The sequence below is a fragment of the Dasypus novemcinctus genome, chromosome 7, assembly GCF_030445035.2.
Source record: "Dasypus novemcinctus isolate mDasNov1 chromosome 7, mDasNov1.1.hap2, whole genome shotgun sequence".
NCBI classification, from domain to species: domain Eukaryota; kingdom Metazoa; phylum Chordata; class Mammalia; order Cingulata; family Dasypodidae; genus Dasypus; species Dasypus novemcinctus.
In genome coordinates this window covers 12,316,699-12,341,539 of record NC_080679.1, presented here as the reverse complement: position 1 = coordinate 12,341,539, position 24,841 = coordinate 12,316,699, and the positions used below count along the sequence as shown (strand labels likewise).

Here is a 24,841-nt window from a genome sequence, read left to right as displayed (position 1 = left end):
ATGGAGGGGAAAGGGAGAGGAATAAATAAAATAAATCTTTAAAACAAAAAAAAGAGTGTTATATAAGCCTGCAGTTGTAGCTCAGTGGTTGAGAGCCTGCTTGGCAAGTAAGAGGTCCCAGGTTCAATGTTATATAAATGGAATAATATAGTAAGTAACCCTTGTGGATTGGCTTTCTCCATTCAGCACAATTCTCTGGAGATTCATCCAAGTTTATCAGTACTTCACTCATGAAATATTCCATGTTATGGATGTACCACAATTTGTTTATTCATTCTTCTGTTGAAGGTTATTGGGTTGTTTCAGTTTGGGGCTATTAACGCTAAAGCTACTATAAATGTACAATCATCTACAGATTTTTGTATGAACATAAGTTTTCATTTCTCTACAACAAATGCTCAAGAGTGTAAATGCTGGGTATTATGTAGTTGTGTATTTAGTTTGTTTAAGAAGCTGCTAAACTTTGTCTCATAGTGACTGTACCATTTTACATGCCCACCCGCAGTGTACGAGTGATCCAACTTCTCCACATTTGGTCATGTCACTTTTTAATTTTAGCCATTCTGATGAGTGCAAAGTGAAATCTCATTGTGGTTTTAATTGCATTTCCCTTTATGGCTAATGATGTTGAACATTTTTCATGTGCTTATTTTCCATCTATTTGTGTATTCTCTTTAGTGAACTATCTTTTCATGCCTTTTGCCCATTTTCTAATTGGACTATTTGATTTTTTATTATTGTTTTTAGAATTCTTTATATATTCTAGATTCTAGTCCTTTATTGGATATAAGGTTTGAAAATATTTTCTCACAGTCTGTAGCTGGTCTTTTCATCCTCTTAACAGAGCAAAAGTTTTAAATTTTGAAAAAGTTCAATTTATTGGTTTTTCCTTTTATGGATTGTGCTTTTGGTGTCAAGTCTAAGAACTTTGCCCTGCCATGGATCCCAAGGATTTTGTCCTGTTTTTTTATTCCTAAAAATATTATAGATTTACATTTTATATTTAAGTCCATGATCCATTTGAGTTAATTTTTGTTTAAGATGTGAGAATCAGGTTGAAGTTCATTTTCTTTGACTATGGATGTCGAGATGCTCCAGCATTAGTGATTAAAAAGGCTTTCTTTCCCCCAGTGATTCGTTTTTGCACCGTTGTCAAAAATTATGTGGAGGATTGCCAATGTTGTAGCTGTCAGAGTTGTGAGCGTTGCTTTTTTGATAGAGGTGTGGGTGGCCACGGCCTTTGGGCTGGGATGAACCGCACTCCCGCTGGAAGCAGGAGAGCCAAGCCGGAGCTATGGCCAGTACAGTGGTAGCAGTTGAACTGACCATTGCTGCTGCAGGATTTGGAGGCCATTATGTTTTGAAAGCCATGAAGCATAGGGAGCCTCAAGTAAAACAAGTTATTCAAAGTCTCCCAAAATCTGCCTTCAGTGGTGGCTATTACAGAGGTGGGTTTGAGCCCCAAATGACAAAACGGGAGGAAGCATTAGTACTAGGTGTGAGCCCTACTGCCAATAAAGGAAAAATAAGAGATGCTCCTCAAAGAATTATGCTCTAAAATCACCCAGACAAGGGAGGATCTCCTTATTTAGTAGCCAAAATCAATGAAGCTAAAGATTTACTAGAAGGTCAAGCTAAGGAATGAAGTAAATGTATGATGAATTTTAAGTTCATATAAATTTATGTATATGTTTACCAACTTTTTATAATTGAATGCCTCAAAGCTGTACTTTGTAAGAAATGATTTGGCACAAAGCCTTGTTATAATTCTTTAAACTTGAGAATTTTAACTAATATTATAGACTAAGATATTTGGAGGTTATTAATGATAAATGCACTTAGGCCATTTAAATAGAGATATTATTCATTACTCATTTAGCTAATAATGTGTACCAGGCATTCTACAAGGGGAGGTGAGCCAGTCCCTACGCCCACGAGTTCTCAGACTAATGGCAGGCTGATAAACAGGTAATTAAAATACAGTGTGATGTTAGTGATTATCTTGTTGAGAGAACACAGAGAACCACTTTGTAAAAAGCAAAGGCCCAACTATTTGGAATCTTGTAGCTAAGTGACACGACCTTGATAGAAGAAATTGATCTAAGTATGTATATGTAACTAACAGAACTCAGATTTCTTACATTAAAAACTGTAATAATATAAAAAGGAAAAAAATTATGTGGGTATATTTTTATGGATCTATTTCTGGGTCCTCTATTCTATCCTCTTGATCTATGTGTCTGTCGCTCTGCAAATACCATAAAGTCTTGATTATTGTAATTATATAAGTCTTGAAATCAGGTAAACTGATTCCTTCCATCTTATTATTCTTTTTCAAAATTGCTTTAGCTATTCTAGTTCATTTGCCTTTCCACATAAAATTTAGATTAATCTTGTATATGTCTACAAAAATATCTTACTAGAATTTTTATAGAAAGTATATGAAGCCTGTATATCAATGTGACATCTTTACCATGTTGAGTCTTCCAGTCCATGAAAATGTTATGTCTATCCATTTATTTAGATCCTTTAAAATTTTTTAAATTTTTATTTTCAAATAATTTCAAAACTTACATGACAGTTGCAAAAGTAATACAGAACCCATACAGAGAATTCCAACATACAGCCACCAGATACCTAGATCCACCAATTTTAACATTTTGCCACATTTGCTTTATCATTCTATCTGTTCATCAATCTACTTTCTAAGCATTTGAGACTAAGTTGTTTACATCATGCTCCTTGGGCACATAATACTTCCATGTACATTTTCTGGGAACAAGAACCTTAAGTACAGTTATTAAATTTGAAATATTTAACGTTGGTATAAAGCTTACAATCTAGATTCCAGTTTCTTAATATATCACAAAAATGTGATTTTGAGCCATCTCACCTCCATTATTAGATCCAATCCAAGATCTTGTATTGCATTTAATTGTCATTGTCTCTTTACTTGCTCTTTTTTTTAAATTGTGGAAACATATATACATTAATTTTTCCCATCTCAACCACTCCCAAACATACCATTCAGTGGGACTGATCACTTTCACAGTATTGCACTACCCTCACCATCATCCATTACTAGAATTTTCTCATCATCACAACCAGAAACCCTGCACCCATTATGCATCAATTCCCCATTCCTTCTCCTTTCCACCTCTGGTAAGCTATACTCTATTTTCTGTTTCAATGAATGTGTGTATTCTAACTATTCATGTAAGTGGGATATGCTATCAGTTCCTTTGTTTCATCACTTCAAGTTTCACCCATTATGTCACATATATCAGAACTTCATTTGTATATACCACTTTTTTTTTTTATCCTTTCCTCTGCTGATGGACACTTGAGTTGATTCCACCCTTTGGCTCTTGTGAATAATGCTGCTATGAATATTGATGAACAGATATCTGTCTGAGTCCCTGCTTTCAGTTCTTTCGGGTATTGGAAACACTATTTTGGGGGTATACCTAGAGAAGGAGTACTAAGTAAATATGCTAATTCCATACTTAACTTTTTGAGGAACTACCAGACTGTTTTCCACAGTGGCTGTACCATTTTGTTTTCCCATCAGCAGTATACAAGGATTCCTCCTGTTTCTCCACATTCTTATCTGCACTTATTTTCCTTTTTTTAAAAATTTTTTTGGTTTAACTCCCCCCCCCTCCCCGGTTGTCTGTTCTCTGTGTCTATTTGCTGTGTCTTGTTTCTTTGTCCGCTTCTGTTGTCGTCAGCGGCACGGGAAGTGTGGGAGGCGCCATTCCTGGGCAGGCTGCTCTTTCTTTGGCGCTGGGCGGCTCTCCTTACGGGTGCACTCCTTGTGCGTGGGGCTCCCCTACGCGGGGGACACCCCTTCGTGGCACGGCACTCCTTGCGCGCATCAGCACTGTGTGTGGGCCAGCTCCACATGGGTCAAGGAGGCCTGGGGTTTGAACCTCGGACCTCCCATATGGTAGACGGATGCCCTAACCACTGGGCCAAGTCCGTTTCCCTATTTTCCATTTTTAAATAGCCATTCTGGTGGATGTGAAGTGGTATCTCATTGTGGTTTTCATTTTCATTTCCCTGATGGCTAATGATGTTAGCAGCTTTTCAAGTGCTTATTTGTGTATCTTCTTTGGAGAAATGTCGTTCAAGTTCTTTGCCCATTTTGAAATTGGGAGTTATTTATATATTCTGGATATTAAACCCTCCCTTACCAGATATATAGTTTCCAAATGTTTTCTCCCATTTTATTGGTTATCTTTTCACTTTTTTATCATGTCCTTAGAGAAACAAAAGTTTTTAATTTAGATGAAATAAAATTTATCTATTTTTTCCTTTTGTTACTCATACTTTTAGTATAGTATAAGAATCCATTGCCTAATACAAGGCTTTGAAGATATTTCCCTTTGTTTTCTCCTAAGAGCTTTATAGTTTTACCTCCTATATGTATAGGTTTTTGATCCATTTTCAGTTAATTTTTGCATATGATGTGAGATAGCAGTTCACTCTCTTTTGCGTGTGGATATCCGGTTCTCCCAGCACCATTTGTTGAAGAGACTGTTCTTTCACCATTGAGTGGGATTGGCTCCTTTGTCAAAAATTAAATGGCCATAGTTCAGAGTTTCTGTTTGGGGTGATGGGATAGCTTTGGTAAATGGATGGTGGTGATAGTAGCACAACATTGTGGATGTATTTAACACCATTAATTTGGTCCTCGGAAGTAACTAAAATGATTAATTTTAGGTTATATATTCGTTACCTTAATAGAACTCTACAACACAAAAAGTAAACCCTAATGTAAACTATGGGCTATAGTTAATAATACAATTTTAATAATAATGTTGTAGCAAAGGTACCACATTAATGCAAGATATTAATAATAGGAAAAACTGGGGAGCTAGGGATATGGAGCCTCTGTACTTTCTGCATGATTTTTCTTTACACCTACAAGTACTCTAATAAAAATAAAATAAAATACAAATATATCATGTAAAAAAAATCAATTGGCCATAGATATGTGGGTTTATTCTTGTGCTCTCAAATCTGCTCCATTGGTCTGCATGGCTGTCTTTGTGCCAGTACCATACTGTTTTTGATTATTGTAGATTGTAATAAGTTTTAAAATCAGGACGTGTTAGAATATATATGTATGTATATGTATATGTATATGTATATATATACATATATATATATATGTGTATATTCTCCAACTCTGTTCTTCTTTTTCAGAATGGCTTTGGCTGAAAAAAGAACGAAAACAAAAAACTGAAACCAAAAAAAATGGATTTGGCTATTCAAGGTCCCTTGCCCTTCCATATGAATTGATTAGCTTTTCTGTTTCTGAGAAGAAGGCTATTTGAATTTTGTTTGGCACTGTCATAAATCTGTAATTTGCTTGGAGTAGTATTGGCATCTCAACTATATTAGTCTTCCAATCCATGAGCTTGGAATATGCTTCCATGATTTAATTTTGATATTAATTATTTTTATCTTTATTTTATTAATTTAATTTCTTTCAACAATGATTTGTAGTTTTCTGCATACGAGCCCTTTATAAACCTTGTTATTTATTCCTAAATATTTATTAATTTTGTTGCTGTTGTAAATGGAATTGTTTTCTTGCTTTCCTTTTCAGGTTGTTCACTGCTGGTGTATGAAAAACACCACTGTGTATTGATCTTGTATCCCATTACTTCCTGAATACATTATTTAGCTCTAGTAGCTTGCTGGATTTTTATATATATCGTATCATGTCATCTGCAAATAGGGAGATTTTTACTTCTTCCTTTCCTTTTTGAATGCCTTTTATTTATTTATTTTGTCTGATTGTTCTGGCTAGACCTTCCTGTACAACACTGAATAGCAGTGGTTACAGTGGGCATCTTTGTCTTATTCCTGATCTAAAGGGGAAAGTGTTCAGTCTTTCACCATTACATATAATGTTAGCTGTGGACTTTTCACATATATCTTTTATCATGTTTAGAATGTTTCCTTCTACCCCTAGTTTTCTGAATGAGGAATGGGTCCTAAATTTTGTCAGATGCCTTTTCTGTATCAGTTGAAATGATCATGTGGGTTATTTTCTTGTTCGAGTAATGTAGTATATAACATTGATTGATTTTCTTATGTTGAACACCCTTGCATACCTGGGATAAATCCCACTTGATCAAAGTGTATAATTTTTTAATCTGCTGATAGATACCTTTTGTTGGTATTTTGTTGAGGATTTTTGCATATATATTCATGAGGGTTATTGGTGTGTAGTTTTCTTTTCTTTTAATAGCTCTATCTGACTTTAGATTAGGGTGATGCTGCCCTCAGAGAGTCAATTCATCCTCTTCAATTTTTTGGAAGAGTTTGAGAAGGATCGTATGAATTCTTCTTTGAATGTTAGGTAAAATTCAGCAGTGAAGCCATCTGGGCCTGGATTTTTCTTTGTTGGGGCATTTTTGATGACTGGTTCAAAATTTCTTTGTTACTAGTCTATTGGGATCTTCTGTTTCTTCTCATGTCTGTTTAGGTAATCTGTGTTCCTAGGAATTTGTCCATTTCATGTAGGTTGTCTTGTTTGTTGGTGTATATAGTATCCTCTCATAATGCTTTCATAATATTTCTGTAAGGTCGGTAATAATGCCCTCCCTTTCATTTCTGATTTTTGTTATTTGCATCTTTTTTTTTTGGTCAGTGTTTGTCTTAGTTTCCCACAGAGCTGCCAATGCAAAGTAACAGAAATGGGTTGGCTTTTATAATGGGAACTTTATTAGGGTAAAAGTTTACAGCTCCAAGGCTGTGAAATGTACAAATCAAGGCACCAGTAAAGATGCCTTTCTCACCAAAGTCAGCTATTGGCGATCCTAGCATCCTACCGTGTGGTGATCAGGCAAGACGGTGGGTCTGCCAGTCTCGCTGTACTTTCTCCTTGAACTCAGCTGTGGCTGATCTTTTTTTTTTAATGGACCTTTTCTTTTCATTATTTATTTATTTATTTCTCTCCCCTTCCCCCCGACCCCCCTAGTTGTCTGCTCTCTGTGTCCATTTGCTGTGTGTTCTTCTGTGACCACTTCTATCCTTATCAGCGGTACCGGGAATCTGTGTTTCTCTTTTGTTGTTGTTGCGTCATCTTGTTGTGTCAGCTCTCCGTGTGTGCAGCGCCATTCCTGGGCAGGCTGCACTTTCTTTCGTGCTGGGCTGCTCTCCTTACGGGCACACTCCTTGCGCGTGGGGCTCCCCTATGCGGGGGAAACCCCTGCGTGGCAGGGCACTCCTTGCCCATCAGCGCTGCGCATGGGCCGGCTCTACAGGGGTCAAGGAGGCCGGGGGTTTGAACCACAGACCTCCCATGTGGTAGGCAGATGCCCTATCCACTGGGCCAAGTCTGCTTTATTGATCATTCAAAGAACCAGTTCTTCATTTCAATTATTTTTTCTATTGTTTTTCTGTTTTCAGTTTATTGATTTCTGCTCGTATCTTTATTATTTCCTTCCTTTTGTTTTCTTTGGTTTCATTTTGCTCTTCTTTTTCTAGGTTCTTGACGTGTAGGAGCTTAGATTTGAGACTTTTCCTCTTTTCTCATGTATGTATTTAGTGTTATAAATTTCACTCTCAGCACTACTTTGACTGTGTCCTACTTTTTTTTTTTTTTTTTGCAAGGCAACAAAGGCATTTATTTGGGGTTAGAATTGTAATTTGGGAAGTACAGATTCAGGAAACAACCCAAATCGTGTCCAGTCCTGGCATTTCCAGGTGAGAGTTTTTTCCAAAGAAAATATAAATTGTTCGCGGTTGGTAGGTATTTGAAATGCTCCAGTTGTTGTTCTTCAGGTTATATCATTAACTGAGTTCTTGATCTTGTGGTTTATTTTATGGTGTCCAAATATCCTTGGGGTTTTGAGGAACATATCTTGAGGTTTTGCATACTTTGGCAACCCCACAAATTTTGATATGTAGTGTTTACATTTTAATTTTCATTCAGTTCAGTATATTTTTAATTTCCCTAAAGTCCTCCTCTTTGATGCATGGATTATTTAGAAATGTGTTGTTTAATTTCCAGATGTTTAGAGATTTTCTCATTATCTTTCTTGTCATTTATTTCTAGTTTGATTTCATTGTGTTGATGAACATACACTGAATGATTTCCATTCTTTTAGATTTCTTGAGGTTTCTATTATGGTCCAGGATGTGGTCTGTATTCTGTGGGCACTTAAAAGAATGTGTATTCTGCTGTTGTGAGATGGAGTGTCCTGTAAACATGGATTAGATCCTGTTAGTTAGTGGTGGTGATGAGTTCTTCTACATTTTGGATGATTTTCTATCTAGTGGTTCTATTAATTATTGAGAAAAGGCTGTTGAGGTCTCTATAATTGTGGATTTGTCTATTTTTCCTCTCTGTTCTATCAGTTTTTGCATCACATATTTTGTAGCACTATTTTTTAGTGCCTACATGTTTAGGATTTTTATGTCTTCTTGGTAGAGTGATCTTTTTATCATTATATAGTGGCATCCTCTGTTTCTGGTTATTTTCTTTGCTCTGAAGTCTGTTTTATCTGATGTTAATATAACTACTCCTTCTTTCAGCCTGCCTATATTATTGTAATTAAAGTAAGTTTCTTGTTGGCAGCATATATTCGGGTTATATTTTTGTTTTTTTTTTAAATACATAGATCACAAAAAATGTTACATTAAAAAATATAAGAGGTTCCCATATACCCCACACCCCACAACCCCACTCCTCCCACATCAACAACTTCTTTCATCATTTTGGCGCATTTGTTGCATTTGGTGAATACACTTTGGAGTACTGCTGCTCTGCATGGAGTATAGTTTACAATGTAGTTTACACTCTCCCCCAGTACTTTCAGTGGGTTATGGCAGAATATGTAATGCCTAGCATCTGTTCCTGCAATATCATTTAGGACAAATCCAAGTCCCAAAAATACCCCACATCACATCTCTTCTTCACTTCTCCCTGCCCTCAGCAACTACCATGCTGATCTCCGTCTTTTAATGAGTATGCCTAGACCATTTACATTTAATGTAATTATTATTATGTTAGGGCTTAAATCTACCATTTCACTTGTTCTTTGTTTTCTGTTTTTCATTTCTCTATCATTTTTCCTGCATTTCTCTGGGTTACTTTTGGAATTTTTAAGAATTCCATTATAATATCTGTAATGTTTCTGAGTCTACCTCTTTGTATAGCTTTTTCAATGGTTACTCTAGGTATTACTATATATATGTATATATATGTGTGTGTGTGTGTATAAATGAATGACATCTGTTGTTGTCACTTATCAGTTCACACACAGTGTAGAAACCTTATCTCCCTTTACCCTCCTCATTTATAAAATAATTGTCTTAGATATTTTTTCTATATACATTTACAACCACATCAGACAATGTTATGATTTTTGCTTCCACCAATAAAACATAATTTAGACAACTCAAGAAGACCAATTCTACTTACCCATATTTTTGCTTACTGTATTCTTTCTACCTTTCTGATTATAAAGCCTATCAAAAGCTTCTATCAGCTTCTGCAAAGACTGCCAAGTTCAGTTCTAACTACTTGGGGTTAGGTCAGACTCTACACGTTAAGGTTAATCCTCTACAAGATTGTCCTTCAGGCAGCAGTTGGTAGTTTGAGGGCCAGGCTACCCGCATTTCTAACCAACTGGCTACAAATTCAGGGGTTCCCACCACTCCCTCTGGCTTGATAATTTACTAGAACAACTCACAGAACTCACTGAAAGCACTGTACTTATGATTATACTTTTAACAGTAAAAGGATACAAATAAGGAGAAGCCAAAAGAGGGGTGAGGTCTGGGAGGGTCTCTCTTTTTTTTTTATCCACTCCCTCCCCCCACCAATGGCTCCCTCATCTGTTTGTTCATTGTTTTAGCTCATGGTGTGCACTTGTCTGTTTATTTCTTCTTAGGAGGCACCAGGAACCAAACCTGGGACCTCCAATGTGGGAGGTAGGTGCTTGACTGCTTGAGCCACACCTGCTCCCTGCTCATTTGTTTATTTAGTTTTTTTAAAGATTTATTTATTTCTCCCTCTCCTCCCCCCCCCCCCCCCCACTGTGTCCATTTGCTGTGCATTCTTCTGTGTCTGCTTGTCTTCTCTTTAGATGGCACCAGGAACTGATCCTGGAGTGGGAGAGAGGTGCTCAATCTCTTGCGCCACCTCAGCTCCCTGGTCTGTTGTGTCTCTTATTGTCTGTCCTCTGTCTCTTTTTGTTGCATCATCTTCCTGCACCAGTGCTCCATTCGAGCCAGCCTTCCTATGCAGGTCAGCACTCCTACACAGGCCAGAACTCCATGCTGCCAGCTCACCATGTGGTCCAGCTCACCTCATGGGCCAGCTTGCCTTCACCAAGAGGCCCTGGGAATCGAACCCTGGACCTCCCATATGGTAAACAGGAGCCCAATAGCTTGAGCCACATCTGCTTCCCTGCTCATTTGTTTTAGCTCATGGTCTGTTCATTGTTTTTGTTTGTTTTCTGCTCATTGTTTGCTCATTGTTTTTGCTCAATGTCTGCTTGTTGTTTGTTTGTCATCTTTAGGAAGCACCAGGAGCCAAACCTAGGACCTCCCATGTGGGAGGTGGATGCTCAACTGCTTGAGCCACATCCACTCCCCTGGAAGGGTCTCAAATGCAAGCTTCCATGGCCTCTCCATGTGGAGTAAGAACACACCATCCTCCTGGTGCAGCAGTGATATATTTTCTCAAGCATAGAAGCTCTTTGTGACTTCAAACGCTTTCAGTTTATTTAGTGTTTCATTACATAGGCATGATTGATAGACCCAATGCCCACGTGGCTGAACTTAATCTGCAGCTCCCCTCTCATCCCAGAGGTCACAGTGGTGAGCTGATATGCTGTGGTTCAAAGCCCAGCCCTGTATTCACCTGATTGATCTCTCTGCTTTGACTGGCCCCCACACTAAATCTGCAGGTGTTATTGGCTCCTCCCTGTTGTCTCATTAGCTTATAAACTATCAAACATGGTCCTGGGCCAACTGTAAAGAACAAAAGACACTCCTGTGACAGGAAATTCTACAGATTCAGAGTTTCCCTCCCTAGGAACTGGAGCAAAGACCAGCCAAGTTTTTCATTATACTGCCCTCATGTTCCAGGTTTCCATCTTTGAGAGAAGGTTTCCTTTTTGTGTAGGGGGTATGTCTTTTGGTGACATTATCTTAATTTTTCTTTTATTACTGAAAATGCACGATTTCTCCTCATTTCTGAAGGATATTTTTTCTCATTATAGGATTCTGGTTGAGTTTTTTTTCAATCAGCACTTGAAAAATGTTGTGCCACTTCATTCTTGCCTCTATTATTTCTGATGAGAAATCCACTATCACTTGAGCTGTCTTCCCCTTTAGGTAAAGTGTTGTTTCTCTCTCACTGCTTTCAAGATTTTTTTTTTTTTTGTCTTTAGTTTTCAGAAGTTTGACTATGATATATTTTCATTTTGATTTCTTTGGGTTTATGCTGTTGGAGCTCATTTTTCTCTTTTGTTCAGATTGATTCGTTTCTGTCTTTCTGTCTTGCAGTTCACGGATTCTTTCCTCTGTCCCCTCTATCTGCTATTGAGCCTATCCATTAAGTTTTTTCCTTTGGTTATTGTATTTTTCAGTTCCAAAATTTCCATTTGGTTCTCCTTTATATCTTCTATTTCTTTGCTAAGAATTGTTTTTTCATTTGGTCTAAGAATGTTCGTAATTTCTCATTGAATCATTTTTATGAAGGTTTTTAAAAAATCTATGTCAGATAATTCCAGCAACTCTGTCATCTTGGTGTTGGAAACTGTTGTTTGTCTTTTGAGATCTTCCCACTTCTTAGCATGAGGAGTGATTCTTTTTTCTTAAGATCACTTTTTATTGTGGAAGATTTTCTCTTCAGCTATTGAGTAACATATCAACATTTCTATTCAATATTGGATTTTTTTTCATTTGAAAATTTTATTGAAATGTATCATTCATACATGAACATATATAAACAATGAATGTATAGTAAAAATTGTGAACTTACAAGACAAACATGTATAACATCATACAGGGCTCCTATACCTCACCCCACAACCAACACCCTGCATTGCTATGAAACAGTTGTAGCTTATCATGAAAGACCATTGTCAAAATATCACTACTAACTACAGTCCATATCTTACACTTAGTGCATCTTTCCCCCAACCCACCCCACTATTATTATTTTGTTGTTGTTGTTAATCATACAGTTTAAAGTGTATTCGTAATCAATGGTATTTGGTATAATCACAGAGGTGCACATTCATCACTGTATTAGTCAGCCAAAGGGCTGTTGATGCAAAGAGCCAGAAATCTGTTGGCGTTTATAAAGGGTGTTTATTTGGAGTAAGATCATATGATTACAAGGCCCTTAAGAGTCCAACTCAAGGTTGGTTTCTCACCCAACGTCATCTGCCACATGTTGGAGTAAGATTGCAGGCTATGTCTGCAAGGGTTTAGGCTTCCTCTTTCCTCTTAAGGCTCTGTGGTCCCAGTGCCTTCCAGCTGTGGGCTGGAGGGCTCATATCTTTATCAGCCTTCTCAGCTGCTCAGGTCTCTTCAACTGCAAACTATCAGGCAAATTGCTCAACTCTCAGGAGCCCCAGGATCAAAGTTCTCTCCTCTGCCATGTCTATGGAACTCTCACTTTCTTCCGTGTATCTTCTCCTGTCTTCTTGATTGAATGTCCGTTTATATAGCCCACCAAGAGGCGGGGACTCAACCCTGCATGCCCTAATGATGTGGTCAAATCAAAACCCTAATCTTGATTTTTATCAACTAAACGTAAAGTGTTTGAGTTTAAATCAATCAAAGGATATCATGCCCAGAGGAACAGACCTGTTTACAAACATAAGCAATATCTCTTTTTGGAATTCATAAATAATATCAAGCAGCCACAATAACGTCAATCAATATTAAAGCATTTTCATTACTCAAAAAAAAAAAAAAAAACAGCAAAAAACAAACTACTATCCTACATGTATGTTAGTGCCACTAATTACAGATCCTATGGTGCTTTCACCATTTTCTGTTCATTTCCAAAAGTTTGTAAACAACTTTTTACCAATTCTGTACAGATTAAACCACAGCTTTCCATTCTCTAACCACATAACCACATTCTGTTCTCTGGTGACTTCCTCTAGCTATTCTAGCTCTTAACTCCATGAGTTTGCTCATTATATTTAGTTCATAATAGTGACATCATATGGTATTTGTCCTTCTGTGTCCTCAGTTTCATCCAAGTTGTTGTATGCTTCACAACTCCGTATCTTCTTACAATTGAATGATTTTGATGGAAGCCTGGATGTTTGGGGAATTATGTTATGAGACTGTGGGTCTTATTTAAACCTTCTATTTTTGCTGACTTCTGCTATTGTGTTAGCAGTGGAAGGGAGAGCACCGCCTCATTACTGCCAGGCACAAGTAGAAGTCCAGGCTCCCCACTCAGCCTCCACTGATGCCCAGTGGGGGGAGTTCCTCATTACCGTAGGGCACGGTGGGGTTCTGGCTCCCCACTAGGCCTCCACTGTCCCTCCTGCCCAGGAAGCCTAGGAATGCCTCATTGCTGCTCCCCACTGCCACCACGGGGTCATGGTGGTACTGGGCAAGTATGGACTCTTTTCTAGGCCTCTTCTAGCACCTTCCAACAGAGGAGAGGGGCCATGTTACTGCCAGGTGGGGGGAGGAAGTCCAGGCTCCCTACATGGTCTCTACCGTCACTGCTGGGTGGGGGTCCCGATTCCCTACTTGGCCTTCTCTGGCCCCCTGCCCCCAGCCAGGCTTGTGGGCGTCTTGTTATAGCCTGTGGAAGTCTAGGCTCCCCCACTCGGTCCTTGCTTGGCTACAGTTTTATCCTGTGGTGTTTGGTTATTTTCTAAAAAGTTTTCTGTCTTGCTAGGCTCCGCCTTTCCTGGTCCTTTGATTGGAGAGAACGGCCTTCTTGGGGGACATTTTTGTCTGTGCTCATTGGCATTTCTGGGTTGGTGGCTTCTTCAGCTCCAAGGCTGGGATAGAGGCGACAAAAAGAGCAGCAGGGAACTCGCCACCATGTGGCTCCGTGAATTCCCAGCCCCCGGCTCCCCCTTTCAGGGCCTTCTTGTGTTTGTTTTAGACGTAGTGCCCGGGATTTTTTTTTATCCCCCGCCTTGTGGCTTTTTGCATGCTGTCTGCTCTCTCTGTCCATTCGCTGTGTATTCTTGGGTCTGTATTTATTTTTATTCCCCACCCCCCTTTGCGGCTAGCTTGCTGTCTGCTCTCTGTGTCCATTCGCTGCGCTCTTCTGAGTTCTTGCTTGTCTCCCTTTTTTGTTGCGTCACCTTGCTGAGTCAGCACTCCGCAGCTCTCGCGGCCGGCGGCTCTCCACAGCATGCGGGCGAGCCTGCCTTCCCAAGGAGGCCCCGGGTGGCGAACTCAGGGCCTCCCATACGGTAGACGGGAGCCCAGCTGATTGAGCCACAGCCGCTTCCCAATGCACCCAGGAGTTTTAATGTATTTAGTGGCAGAAGTAGGGAAGCCTACATCTACTCCATTTTCCCAGGAGCTCACAACTCTTCTCTTCTTGCTGAATCTTACTTATTGACCACAGACTACTTGAGAAGAGGAAGCTGTGGTGTACAGTTGTGTGTCCCCAGTCAGTCCCGTTCGTATGAAGGTGCTTGTGGTGATTTGTGGACTGGTTTGCCTGTTCACGTGGTGCCTTGACCTCATGGAGAGAGACGTTCTGGGAACTCTGACTAGGAGACCTCTGAAGAGCCTCATTGCCCCCCTTTACATGTGTGGCCATGGAAGTGTCCGTGAGGCCCCCTAGGAGGACTGGTTCTCCCCTCCAGCCTCCTGGAGAGGTTGTGAGCAGAGGACAGACCCCCGAAACCCCTTGAAATATAAACTATGAGGTGCGGTGCTGGGGCTGAGGCCTCTTATGTCACAGTTGTCCAGGGAATGAAAGTTTGGGGACATCTCTCTGGGCATATCCAGCAGAGGGTCCAGATGTCTCAGCCCACCTCTCCTTTGAAACAGGAGGACCATGACACGCTGGAAGCCGACCTGGACAAAGACGAACTGATCCAGCCCCAGCTCGGAGAACTCGCAGGCGAGAAGCTGCTGACCACGGAGTACCTGGGAGTAAGTGCCCACGGGGCGGGGCCTGGCGTGGGACGGGTACAACAACCAGGGGTGTGTTTCACATTTTCGTAACACAGAAGGCCTTGGTCTTGATGTTACAATATTGTGTTTATGAGAAGGTCTGTGTTAGCCAGTCTGCTCTCGGTGGCTCTCACGTGCCCTTTGGCCCCAGCTGTGTGTCACCAGTAGATCTGGAGTACAGAAAAGTGACCAGGAACAGCAGACCTAAAGGCACATGCCAGGAGCCTGCACAGGGTGTGCTGGGTGCCCTCCTTTGTGGCAATTGGCTGGCCGAGACGGTGGCGCGGGAAGGAGAAAGATGGCTTTTTACAGGCCCTGCATGGCCTCATACACCTGCTTCCATTTCATTTAATCCTCTCAACAAATTTTGCAGTATGTTCTGCTAGCATCCCCATTTTATAGATGGGGAGACTGAGGCTTAGAAGGATCCAGTCACTTTCTCTAGTGTTGTGTGAGCCTGCTTGCTCTTTACCTCTAAGTTCTGCCTCTTTCCGGAAGAGCCATTGACTTTCTGGTGAATTGAATTCCGTGTGTGAAAGCTGAAACTTCCCACTGATGAAATATTCATAATTAACTTATCGTCTAATTTTTCAACATAGACTCAGTTCCGGGGTGGAAATGCAATGGTAAATAAGAACTGCTCTCTTTCCACACTTCCTTCTTTTCCCTCAGCAAAATGAGGACCAAAATGTTTTTAGTTTTCCTAAGAATCCCCTTAAGGGCTTGTAAAAGTGCAGGTGCCCGCCCAGGGCTGGGCATTTTCATGACACCCCTCAGGGACCCTGACGCCTAGAGTCTTTTTTTTCTTAAAGATTTATTTTTTATTTATTCCACCTCCCCCCAGTTGTCTGCTCTGTGTCCATTCGCTGTGTGTTCTTCTGTGACCGCTTCTATCCTTATTAGCGGTACTGGGAATCTGTGTTTCTTTTTGTTGTGTCATCTTGCTGTGTCAGCTCTCTGTGTGTGTGGTGCCATTCCTGGGCAGGCTGCACTTTCTTTCGCGCTGGGCGGCTCTCCTTACGGGGCGCACATCCTTGCACATGAGGCTCCCCTACGCGGGGGACACCCCTGCGTGGCAGGGCACTCCTTGTGCGCATCAGCACTGCGCGTGGGCCAGCTCCACACGGGTCAGGGAGGCCCGGGGTTTGAACCACGGACCTCCCATGTGGTAGACGGACGCCCTAACCACTGGGCCAAGTCCGCTGCCCTGAAGCCCAGAGTCTTGACGATGGCCCGGCAGATAGAGGCTGTGACCGCCTCCCACTGGAATGCTGAGTGGTCAGTGGTCAGGTGGGGTGGGGTACAGGCCAAGCCCCTCCTAGGGTGTCAGGCTGGGGCTTGGGCCTTGGAACTAGGGGAGCGACAGGTCCAAGAGGCCTGGGGCTCCTCTCTCTCGCTCAGCCCTGCTTGTAGCAAAAAACAAACCAGAGACCTACGGCCTCGGTTCCAACTGTTGCTTTTTTATTCTTTTGCCAAATTTGTACCTTGGGGCTTGTTCTGATCACTTTTCGGTCATTTACTCCTGACCTGCCTCACGGGTAGTGAAGGAGCAGGTCCCTCTGCGTCGCTGGTGGCAGGCATTAGTCGGAATTGACGAAATGTCCATATTTTTGTGCAACAAGCAGCAGCAAAAAAATTCCCAAGCCCCAAAATCTTCTGAACCCTTTTTCAGTTCGTTTTATTATTATTTTTTCTAATTACTAAAGAAATGCATGCTTGTGACTCAAAAGTCATCAGCAAGGATAGAACAACCCTAACTCTACCCAGCCTGAAGGAGCTGTGCTAACCCTTTCTTGCCGCTCTGTCTTGCCTTCCTCAGTCAGGACTGTGCTCAGCTGCCAGTAGCAGAGCTTCCTACCTCCTCAGTCCCGGGGACACGCCCAGCAGGGCCTGGACCCCTGGGCGCTGCCTCTCCACATCTCCTGCCTGCCTGAAGCCAGGGCCGGCGCCGGGTCTGGGTGGGGCCTCCAGCTTCTGGAGTGTTGGAAGCCCTCTTCAAAATAAAGGAATGCAAAGTCAGGTACAAAGTGAATGCTTCTTTCAAATGAGAAAATAAATCACACTAAAATTCAAATTTGAAAAAAAAAATAGATACCGCAAACATCACAAAATCCAGAAAAGGTAATGTAATGGTTGTATTAGCTAGTGCTTGACCAACACACCTCAGTCATAGTTTTTTGGTCCACTTTTTGTTTTATACCCTTTGATCACCTGTACATATATGACGAGTTGGGATTTTTCAAGAGAGAAAAGATGACAGTCTTTCCTCTAACACAGGGGTTCTTAGCCAGGGGTCTGTGAGCTTGAATTGAAATTAAAAAAAAAAACAAAAAACGTTGTTCTTGTGGAGATATGTTGGTGAGGGTGTGATATGTTTATTAAATAATGCACAGTAAAGTGTGGACTTAGAAAGGGATCCGTGGTTTTCATCTGACTGGCAAAAGGGTCCATGGAATGAAAAGGTTAAGAACCCCTGCCAACACATTGGATCAAATTTGGTTTTTTACTACTGATAGATTAGAAAAATTTCTATTACCTCCACATTCAGTTTTTTTGGTAATACTGTGTGAAATTTTTATGATTGTTTAATTTGAGGGAAAAACAAGTTTCGTTCACATAGACACTGGAAGATTTGGGGACAGTCAAGTTTTCTTGCACACTGACTGCTCATGGATACTTTGGCAGTCTAGAGAATTCTCGGAAACCTTTCTTTTAGGACAGCTAGCAGCCCTTTGACTATGCCCAGAAGTGACTGTAAAGCACAGATAGATCCCACTGACCGCAATTCAAATGTAACCCACTTAGCTTACCCCTAGCTAAATCCCAAAGTGCCTTTGGCTTTTCCAGCTCCAGGAGATAAGAAGGGAAGTCAGAATAGGAAGAAATAACAGTATTAAGTGATTGTAGTTAAAATACCTTACTTTTGCAAATTTTACAAAAACATATGTCCGTGTAAATACACCCCTGGGACCTCTCCAGGGCCTTAAAGCTTATGTTTTATTAGCTCCATAGAATTCTGCCTTGGTGCCCCAGCCTTTCATTTACCTGTTCGTTGCCTCTTGGGCAAAGATGCCAGATGCCACTCCTGGTTCAAATCCCTGATAGAAAGAAAGAAAGCCAAACAATCATGCAGGCCTGCCGAATCCACCTCCCCTGCAGTGATTTCCCCAAAGTTCCATCTGGCCTTTCCTAGCTGCAAGGGAGTCTGGGAAGGTGAGACTTTCTACATAGACACATTGCTATGCCAACAAAATCAGAATTCTGTGGGTCAAGAAGAGAGTGATATCAGGAAGGCAGGGAGCAGTAGTGTACTTCAGCTTTCAGATTATTTTCTGTGTGTATAAATAGATATTGTGTACTTGTATTTTCTTTTTTTTTTTTTTAAGATTTATTTCTCTCCTCCCCACCCCCCCCCCCCGCCCCGTTGTCTGCGTTCTGTGTCCAGTCACTGTGTGTTCTTCTGTGCCTGCTTGCACCCTTGGTGGCACCAGGAAACTGCATCTCTTTTTTGTTACGTCATCTTGCATCGTCAGCTCTCTCTGTGTGCAGCGCCACTCCTGGGCAGGCTGTGCTTTTTTCACGTGGGACAGCTCTCCTTGCAGGGCACACTTGTGTGTGAGGCACCCCCACGTGGGGGCGCCCGTGCGTGGCACGCATTCCTTGCGCGCAGCAGCTCTGTGAGTGGGCCAGCTCATCGCACGGGTCAGAAGGGCCTGGGGATTGAACCCTGGGCCCTCCCATATGGTAGGCAGATGCTCTATCAGCTGAGCCACGTCCACTTCCCTACTTGTGTTTTCTTACAGAAATTCATACTGTCTTGTAATGTGTCATAATTTCTGTAAGTGCTTCACCACTACTCACAAACTAGTAAATGGGAACCATTTTTACCTAGATTGACATATGTCGCCCAACTTTTACTACTGAATAAATTTCATTCATCTAAATCGTGCTGTATTTTTTAGTAGCTGGACCTTCTTTCAAACCAAATCTCCATCTGTTATCTGTAAGAGAGAAGTTGAGTTTCTCTGGATTTATGGAGATGGGAACCAAGAACCTGTTATCTCCTCTCCTCCCCACGACCCCTGAAACATTTCTGAGGAACTCAGTGTAAACAGCTCTGCTTCAGCAGGTTGTCAGGCTAGAAGCCCTTCCAACCACACTAATGTAAGAGGTTAATAATAGGGGAAACTGTGTGGGTGTGGGTGTGGGTGGGTGGTGGGTGTTATATGAGAACTCCCTGTAATTTTTCTTTAAATTATTTTTTTTTAAAAAGATCCTTCCAGCCTAGAAGGGCTCCTTTGCAAAGGACTTCTCCCTCACCAAGGGCCTGGAGACCTTAGGAGCTGCTCTGGGGCCCGCCCTGCAAGCAGATTGTAAGATGAGTGGGAAACACTGGTCCTCAGGCACAGACTGGAAAGCAGCCAGGTGTGTCTGGCACACAGACTCTCTTCACCAAGGCCCCTCCTTGGGCATTCGACGCACACATCAGAAAATTCTGGCCCACAGGCTAGACTGTTTCCTCATCCATGGGAGAGGAGAAGTACCGCTCACCTCCAGTTACTCCCCATGTGGACTGTGAGGTCCTAAGGAGGTGGGAGGGCTGACAGGGTTTTCAGAAGTCTGAAACACTCTCTGTAATGAGAGTTATGTTCTCTCTTCTCTGAGAAGGCACCAGGAAGGAGTGAGCTCAGGATGCAGGGGTGAGGAGGAGAGGCTAACTGCAGACTTGAAAGAATCCACATAATAACTATTTCCCCTTTCCCAGTAACTTAAGACTTAGCTTTCTTAACACTCCACTGTAGAAGGGTCCCAGGTGGGCTGACTGGCAAAATGGAGAGGAAAAAAGAGAAGGTGTGAGTGGCCCTTAGGTACCGTTGAAAATCAAACCTTGAGGCCTGCTCTGGTTATGAGAGCGGTCATGTAAACTTGACCCCAGTGCTGGGCAGGGGGCAAGCCAGGGTAGGAGGCGATGGCAAGACGAAGAGATTGCAGTCGAAGGATGCTATGTTGGCACATCTTTCCAGAGATGGAGGGAGTTGGAACTGTAGCTTGGTCTTTGGAAAGCGTAAGTCCTGCTTCCTCCTGGAGGCAGTGTTACCATAAGCATGGCTAATTCAAACAGAAGGGTCTGCCCCATCCAGGGCCACAAAGGAGAAGCATGTCTGCCAGTGAGAAGGTGATTTATTGCAAGTGGACAAGCAAGGAACTGGGGGAATCTTCCCCAAAACAGTTCAAAGTGAGAATGGGAGCTAAGGTTTTTATAGGCAAAAGAAGAAGGGTAGGGGAGAAGAAAAACAAGTAATTACATCTTCTGAGGAAGGTACGTGCGTTTTGTCAGTCCTGTGTTGTCCCAAGCACGTTCAGCTTGTCCTTGGTTTCAGCAGCTAATAAACCCCAGTTTAGCCAGGTGGTCATGGCTCCTTTCTCGGCCATCTGCGCAAGGACATGGAGCTTTTTGTCTCTGAGAAAAGTTATCAATTTACACCATTCTGTTTGGTTTTGCTTTGAGACCTTATCTTATTCCTGTTAGCAAAACCGAGAAGATCTGATTAATATCCTTCAGGGAACCGAGGGCAAAGGTTAAACTTCTAAAATTAGATTAATAGAAAACCAGCTCTGTTAGTGTATTAGAATTTTCAGAGCTGGTTAAGTGAAAAAATTTCTAGTAAGCACATTTTCCAGTTATCAGAGCCTCCCACCTTTTCTCTCCTCCTGCCTTTTTCGAAACCCTTCCCGCTCCCCCATCAGGGCCTTCCCCTAGTTGGTAGGGGTCTCCAGGGCATAGGTGAGTGGGGCTCATGGAGTCCCAGAAGAAACTGGCCCATTTTTGCCCTCTCCCCACCTCAACTGCTAGATAGACCCACATAATTTCTCAGCAAAAAGTAATTAAAGATACTCTGCCAGGTTTTATTTTTATTTTTTTTTAAACTTTCTATTTTGAAATAATTACAGATTCGCAGGAAGGTGCAAAAGTAATACGGAGAGACCCACGTACCCTTCACCTGGATCCCCCCAGTAGCGGGAATAACTCTGTCAAAGCAGGGGGCGTTGGTGCAATCCGCAGGCCCTACTCAGATTTTACAGGCTTTGCAGTGATTAACTTTTTAAACATTTTTTTCTTACTTAGTAACATAATATAGCCTTTGGAAAATAGGGAAAAGAGAAAAATTATTCCACTGTCATCATTTTAATGTTCATTTCCTTCCAGTCTTTTTAAGCACTTTTAACATAATTGAAAGCATGTTTTACGTACAATATTGTAACCTGCATTTTTTTTTTTTTAAAGATTTATTTATTTATTTATTTAATTTCCCCCCCTCCCCTGGTTGTCTGTTCTCGGTGTCTATTTGCTGTGTCTTGTTTCTTTGTCTGCTTTTGTTTCTTTGTCCGCTTCTGTTGTCGTCAGCGGCACGGGAAGTGTGGGCGGCGCCATTCCTGGGCAGGCTGCTCTTTCTTTTCACGCTGGGCGGCTTTCCTCACGGGCGCACTCCTTGCGCGTGGGGCTCCCCTACGCGGGGGACACCCTGCGTGGCAGGGCACTCCTTGCGTGCATCAGCGCTGCGCATGGGCCAGCTCCACACAGGTCAAGGAGGCCCGGGGTTTGAACCGTGGACCTCCCATGTGGTAGACAGACGCCCTAACCACTGGGCCAAAGTCCGTTTCCCGTAACCTGCATTTTATCAATGTAAATGGCCACATAATTTTCAAGAGTATGACACATTTTACTTAATTATTCCCCTATTGCTTGACAATTAGGTTGTTCCAGTTTTACTCTAATAATTTTATAATAACCAACCTTGTTTAATATTTCCATATTTTGGATTCTTTCATAGGGTACACACCCAAGGGTCTAAACATTGTTATGACTCTTGATATAATATGACAATTAACTCTCCAAAAAAAGGGTTGTCTCAGAGTTCAGTGTCAGTCATGTTCTAAACTATTGCCTACAGTGGCTGTGATCATTTCTTTAATTATTGCTTCTATAGTAGTTGAAGAACAGCAACCTTTTTTTGCAAAGTTGTTATTTCTAATTACTAGTGAAAACTAGTTGTTGTGTGTGTGTGTAATTTACTGGTGATACCTTGTTTTGTGATTTGGCTGTGTGAGGCCTTTGCCTAATTATCTATTTGGTGTTTTACTTACTAATTTGTTAAGAGCTTCTTATATAATGAAAAATTTAGCCTTTTATCTGTTAAATTTGCTGCAACTATTTCTTCCCAGTTTGTTGCCTGTCAATTTGGGTTACCTTTAATATATTATATATAAATGTTTGTTTTTTATGAAACTAAATTCAGTCTTTTTTCCCTTTATACTTTCAAAAGCCATCCCTCTCCAGAGATGGGATAAGTTAGGATATTCAGTTGTTTTCTTTTCCTTTGGCTGCGGTTTGATTTTTTTTTTTTTTAATATATAGTGCTAAATCGAAATGGATTCCACCACCAGCACCCCAAATTTCTGTTTCCCTAAATAATTGGTCCATGATTCTTCATACTTGCAGTTTTTTATCCCCGTAGATGAAACTTTAAATGTCCTAAGCTCTGCTTCTAGCTGAGCTCGCACGCAATTGCTCTCTTGAGCCCCATTTCCTTTTCTTCCCACCAGATCATGACCAACACGGGCAAGACGAAGCGGAAGGGGCTGGCCGGCGTGCAGTGGGGCCCTGATGAGCCCCTGCGCAGGCCTGTCACCCCCGGCGGCCACAGGAACGGGTGCCCAGCGTAAGTCCGGGCTAAAGGAGGAGGGAGCTTTTCTTAAGCTTCATTTTGATTTACTACAGTGTGCAATGTGTGTATTAAAAAAAAACTGAAAATAAAGCATTCATACTGAACGACATTTATCTCTTTATTATCTTTTTGGGGGGTTTCTGGAAAGAAATTTTTCTCACACCAGCACTACCCAGTTTTTCTTCCAAAAAGTCAAGTGGTCAGATTGCCAGATCCCCAAGGCCACTTCCAGCCTTCAACCAGGAGAAGACAAGTATTGACCAATGTAATTTCAAAGGAAAGGGACAGAAAGGGGCCGTGGGTTCTACTGGAAGGGAGTCCTGTCCTTACTTCCGCCACCTGCCATCACGGGACCCAGTCCTTTGTTGCTGAGTGTCCCCAGCCCACTCCCTCAGGGACACCCTTTCCCTGGGGTATTTGCAGGTAGACAGTGGAAACTGGGTGTGCTGTAGGTGTAGACCGTCCCAGCTGTTCGCCTGCTCTTACCCACCTTTGATCCGTTCAGAGTGGGACCTTACAGGTGGCTGTAACCAGATGGACAACAGGAAATAAAGATGGCTTTTTCTTTCTGGTCGGTGCAGTTTTGCTCTGGGCTGACATCTTTGTGGTCATCACCTTTGGCGGGCTTCACCTCTAGAACCCAGGGCCTCTCAATCAACGCAGAGTTCTGTAAGAGCAACAGATTTCTAATACCCATCCCCAGTTTTTCCTTCTTTATTTTTTAGGAAGACTATCCAGGTAATTGGAGGATTCTTACATTAATTTTTTTCCTAATCACTGAATTTTACCATAAGAGAAAATAGCCTCAATAAACTCCTTAATTGTAGCAATGATGCTTTGTCAGAGGAAGGGGTCAACTTATTTTAGATGATTTTTAAAGCAGCTTCAGGCATCTTTAGCTGCCAAGCCTTGTGTTTTCTTCGCTACCTTGCTCTTTACCCCGTTTATATATGTAACACTTGGGTCTGATACCCGGAGCCCCTGGTCTCTCTTGGGGCCTGGAGAGCACCCGAGCACAGTCTTCTGACTTGAGCAGGAGACAAGAAGCCTCCTCCACGGCCTGGGAGGCCCCTCTTTTCCCAGCTCGAGAGTAGGCTGTAGAGAAACAGATGCAACAAGGGGGGTACAGAGCGCAGGCTGAAAACCTGCGTTTATTCCTTTGACAGACACTGGCCATCCAACATTTCAAATGAAAATATCATATTTTCTTGGTTATTCCCTTATTGCTGGACAGTTAAGTTGTTTTCCATTTTACTCTGTAATAATTATGTAATAACAACTAGGCGCTGAGGATATAGCGACAAGTAGCTTACCTTCGGGGAACTGGCTCCCCAGCTGGGGTGCTGTGACTGCTGGGTAGGCTCATGTGTCACCTTGGTCAGGTATTGGGGCTCAGCTGTTTGGGTAAGCTGCACTGGGCTAAGTGCACCGTGAGGACATTTCCTGCACTTAAACCACTAGTGAGTGGATTGCATCTATGGCTGATTGCACCTATAATAAACTGAGGAAGTTACCGTCAGCATTGAGAGATTTCTCATCCAACCAGTTGAAGGCCTTAAAAGGAGAAGTGCTTCAGTAATCAGAAGACAATTCCCATCTCCACTTCAGACAAACGGCTTCTGGGGATCTCATCGAGGGCCGTCAGTGGGGTCCCTGGCTTACAGCCTGCCCTGCAGAATTTGGGCTCGTGCATCCCCACGGTCACGGGGACAATTTTATAAAAACTCATGCTACTTACGGGTATCACCTGTCGGTTCTGTTTCCCTAGAGAACCCTGACAAATACACTGGGGGTGCCAGCTCCCTTGAACCCAGCTCTGTTGCCTACCTGGGACTTGTTAATATTTGAAGGCCCAGTCCATGGGTCTGTGCTCTGAGATCTGTCTGATTTGATTTCAGATCTAGCTGTCATAGGCTTTGTATTTCTAGGCTTTTAGTCATGAACCAAACAAATACCATGCT

The 24,841-nt window shown here is 42.0% G+C and overlaps 1 protein-coding gene across 4 annotated transcripts in view; it reads left to right on the top strand.

Annotated features, from left to right (window-relative positions):
• Positions 1-22,984, top strand: part of ARMC9 (armadillo repeat containing 9) — a 142,982-nt gene extending 119,998 nt beyond the window's left edge. For all 4 annotated transcript variants that reach the window (XM_058299898.2, XM_058299899.2, XM_058299897.2 and 1 more), the window contains 2 exons: positions 15,028-15,132; positions 22,759-22,984. In XM_058299898.2, coding sequence (XP_058155881.1) covers positions 15,028-15,132; positions 22,759-22,878 — 225 coding nt within the window. In that variant the 3' untranslated portion in view covers positions 22,879-22,984. The remainder of the gene's footprint in view (positions 1-15,027; positions 15,133-22,758) is intronic.
• Positions 22,985-24,841: the final 1,857 nt, after the last annotated feature.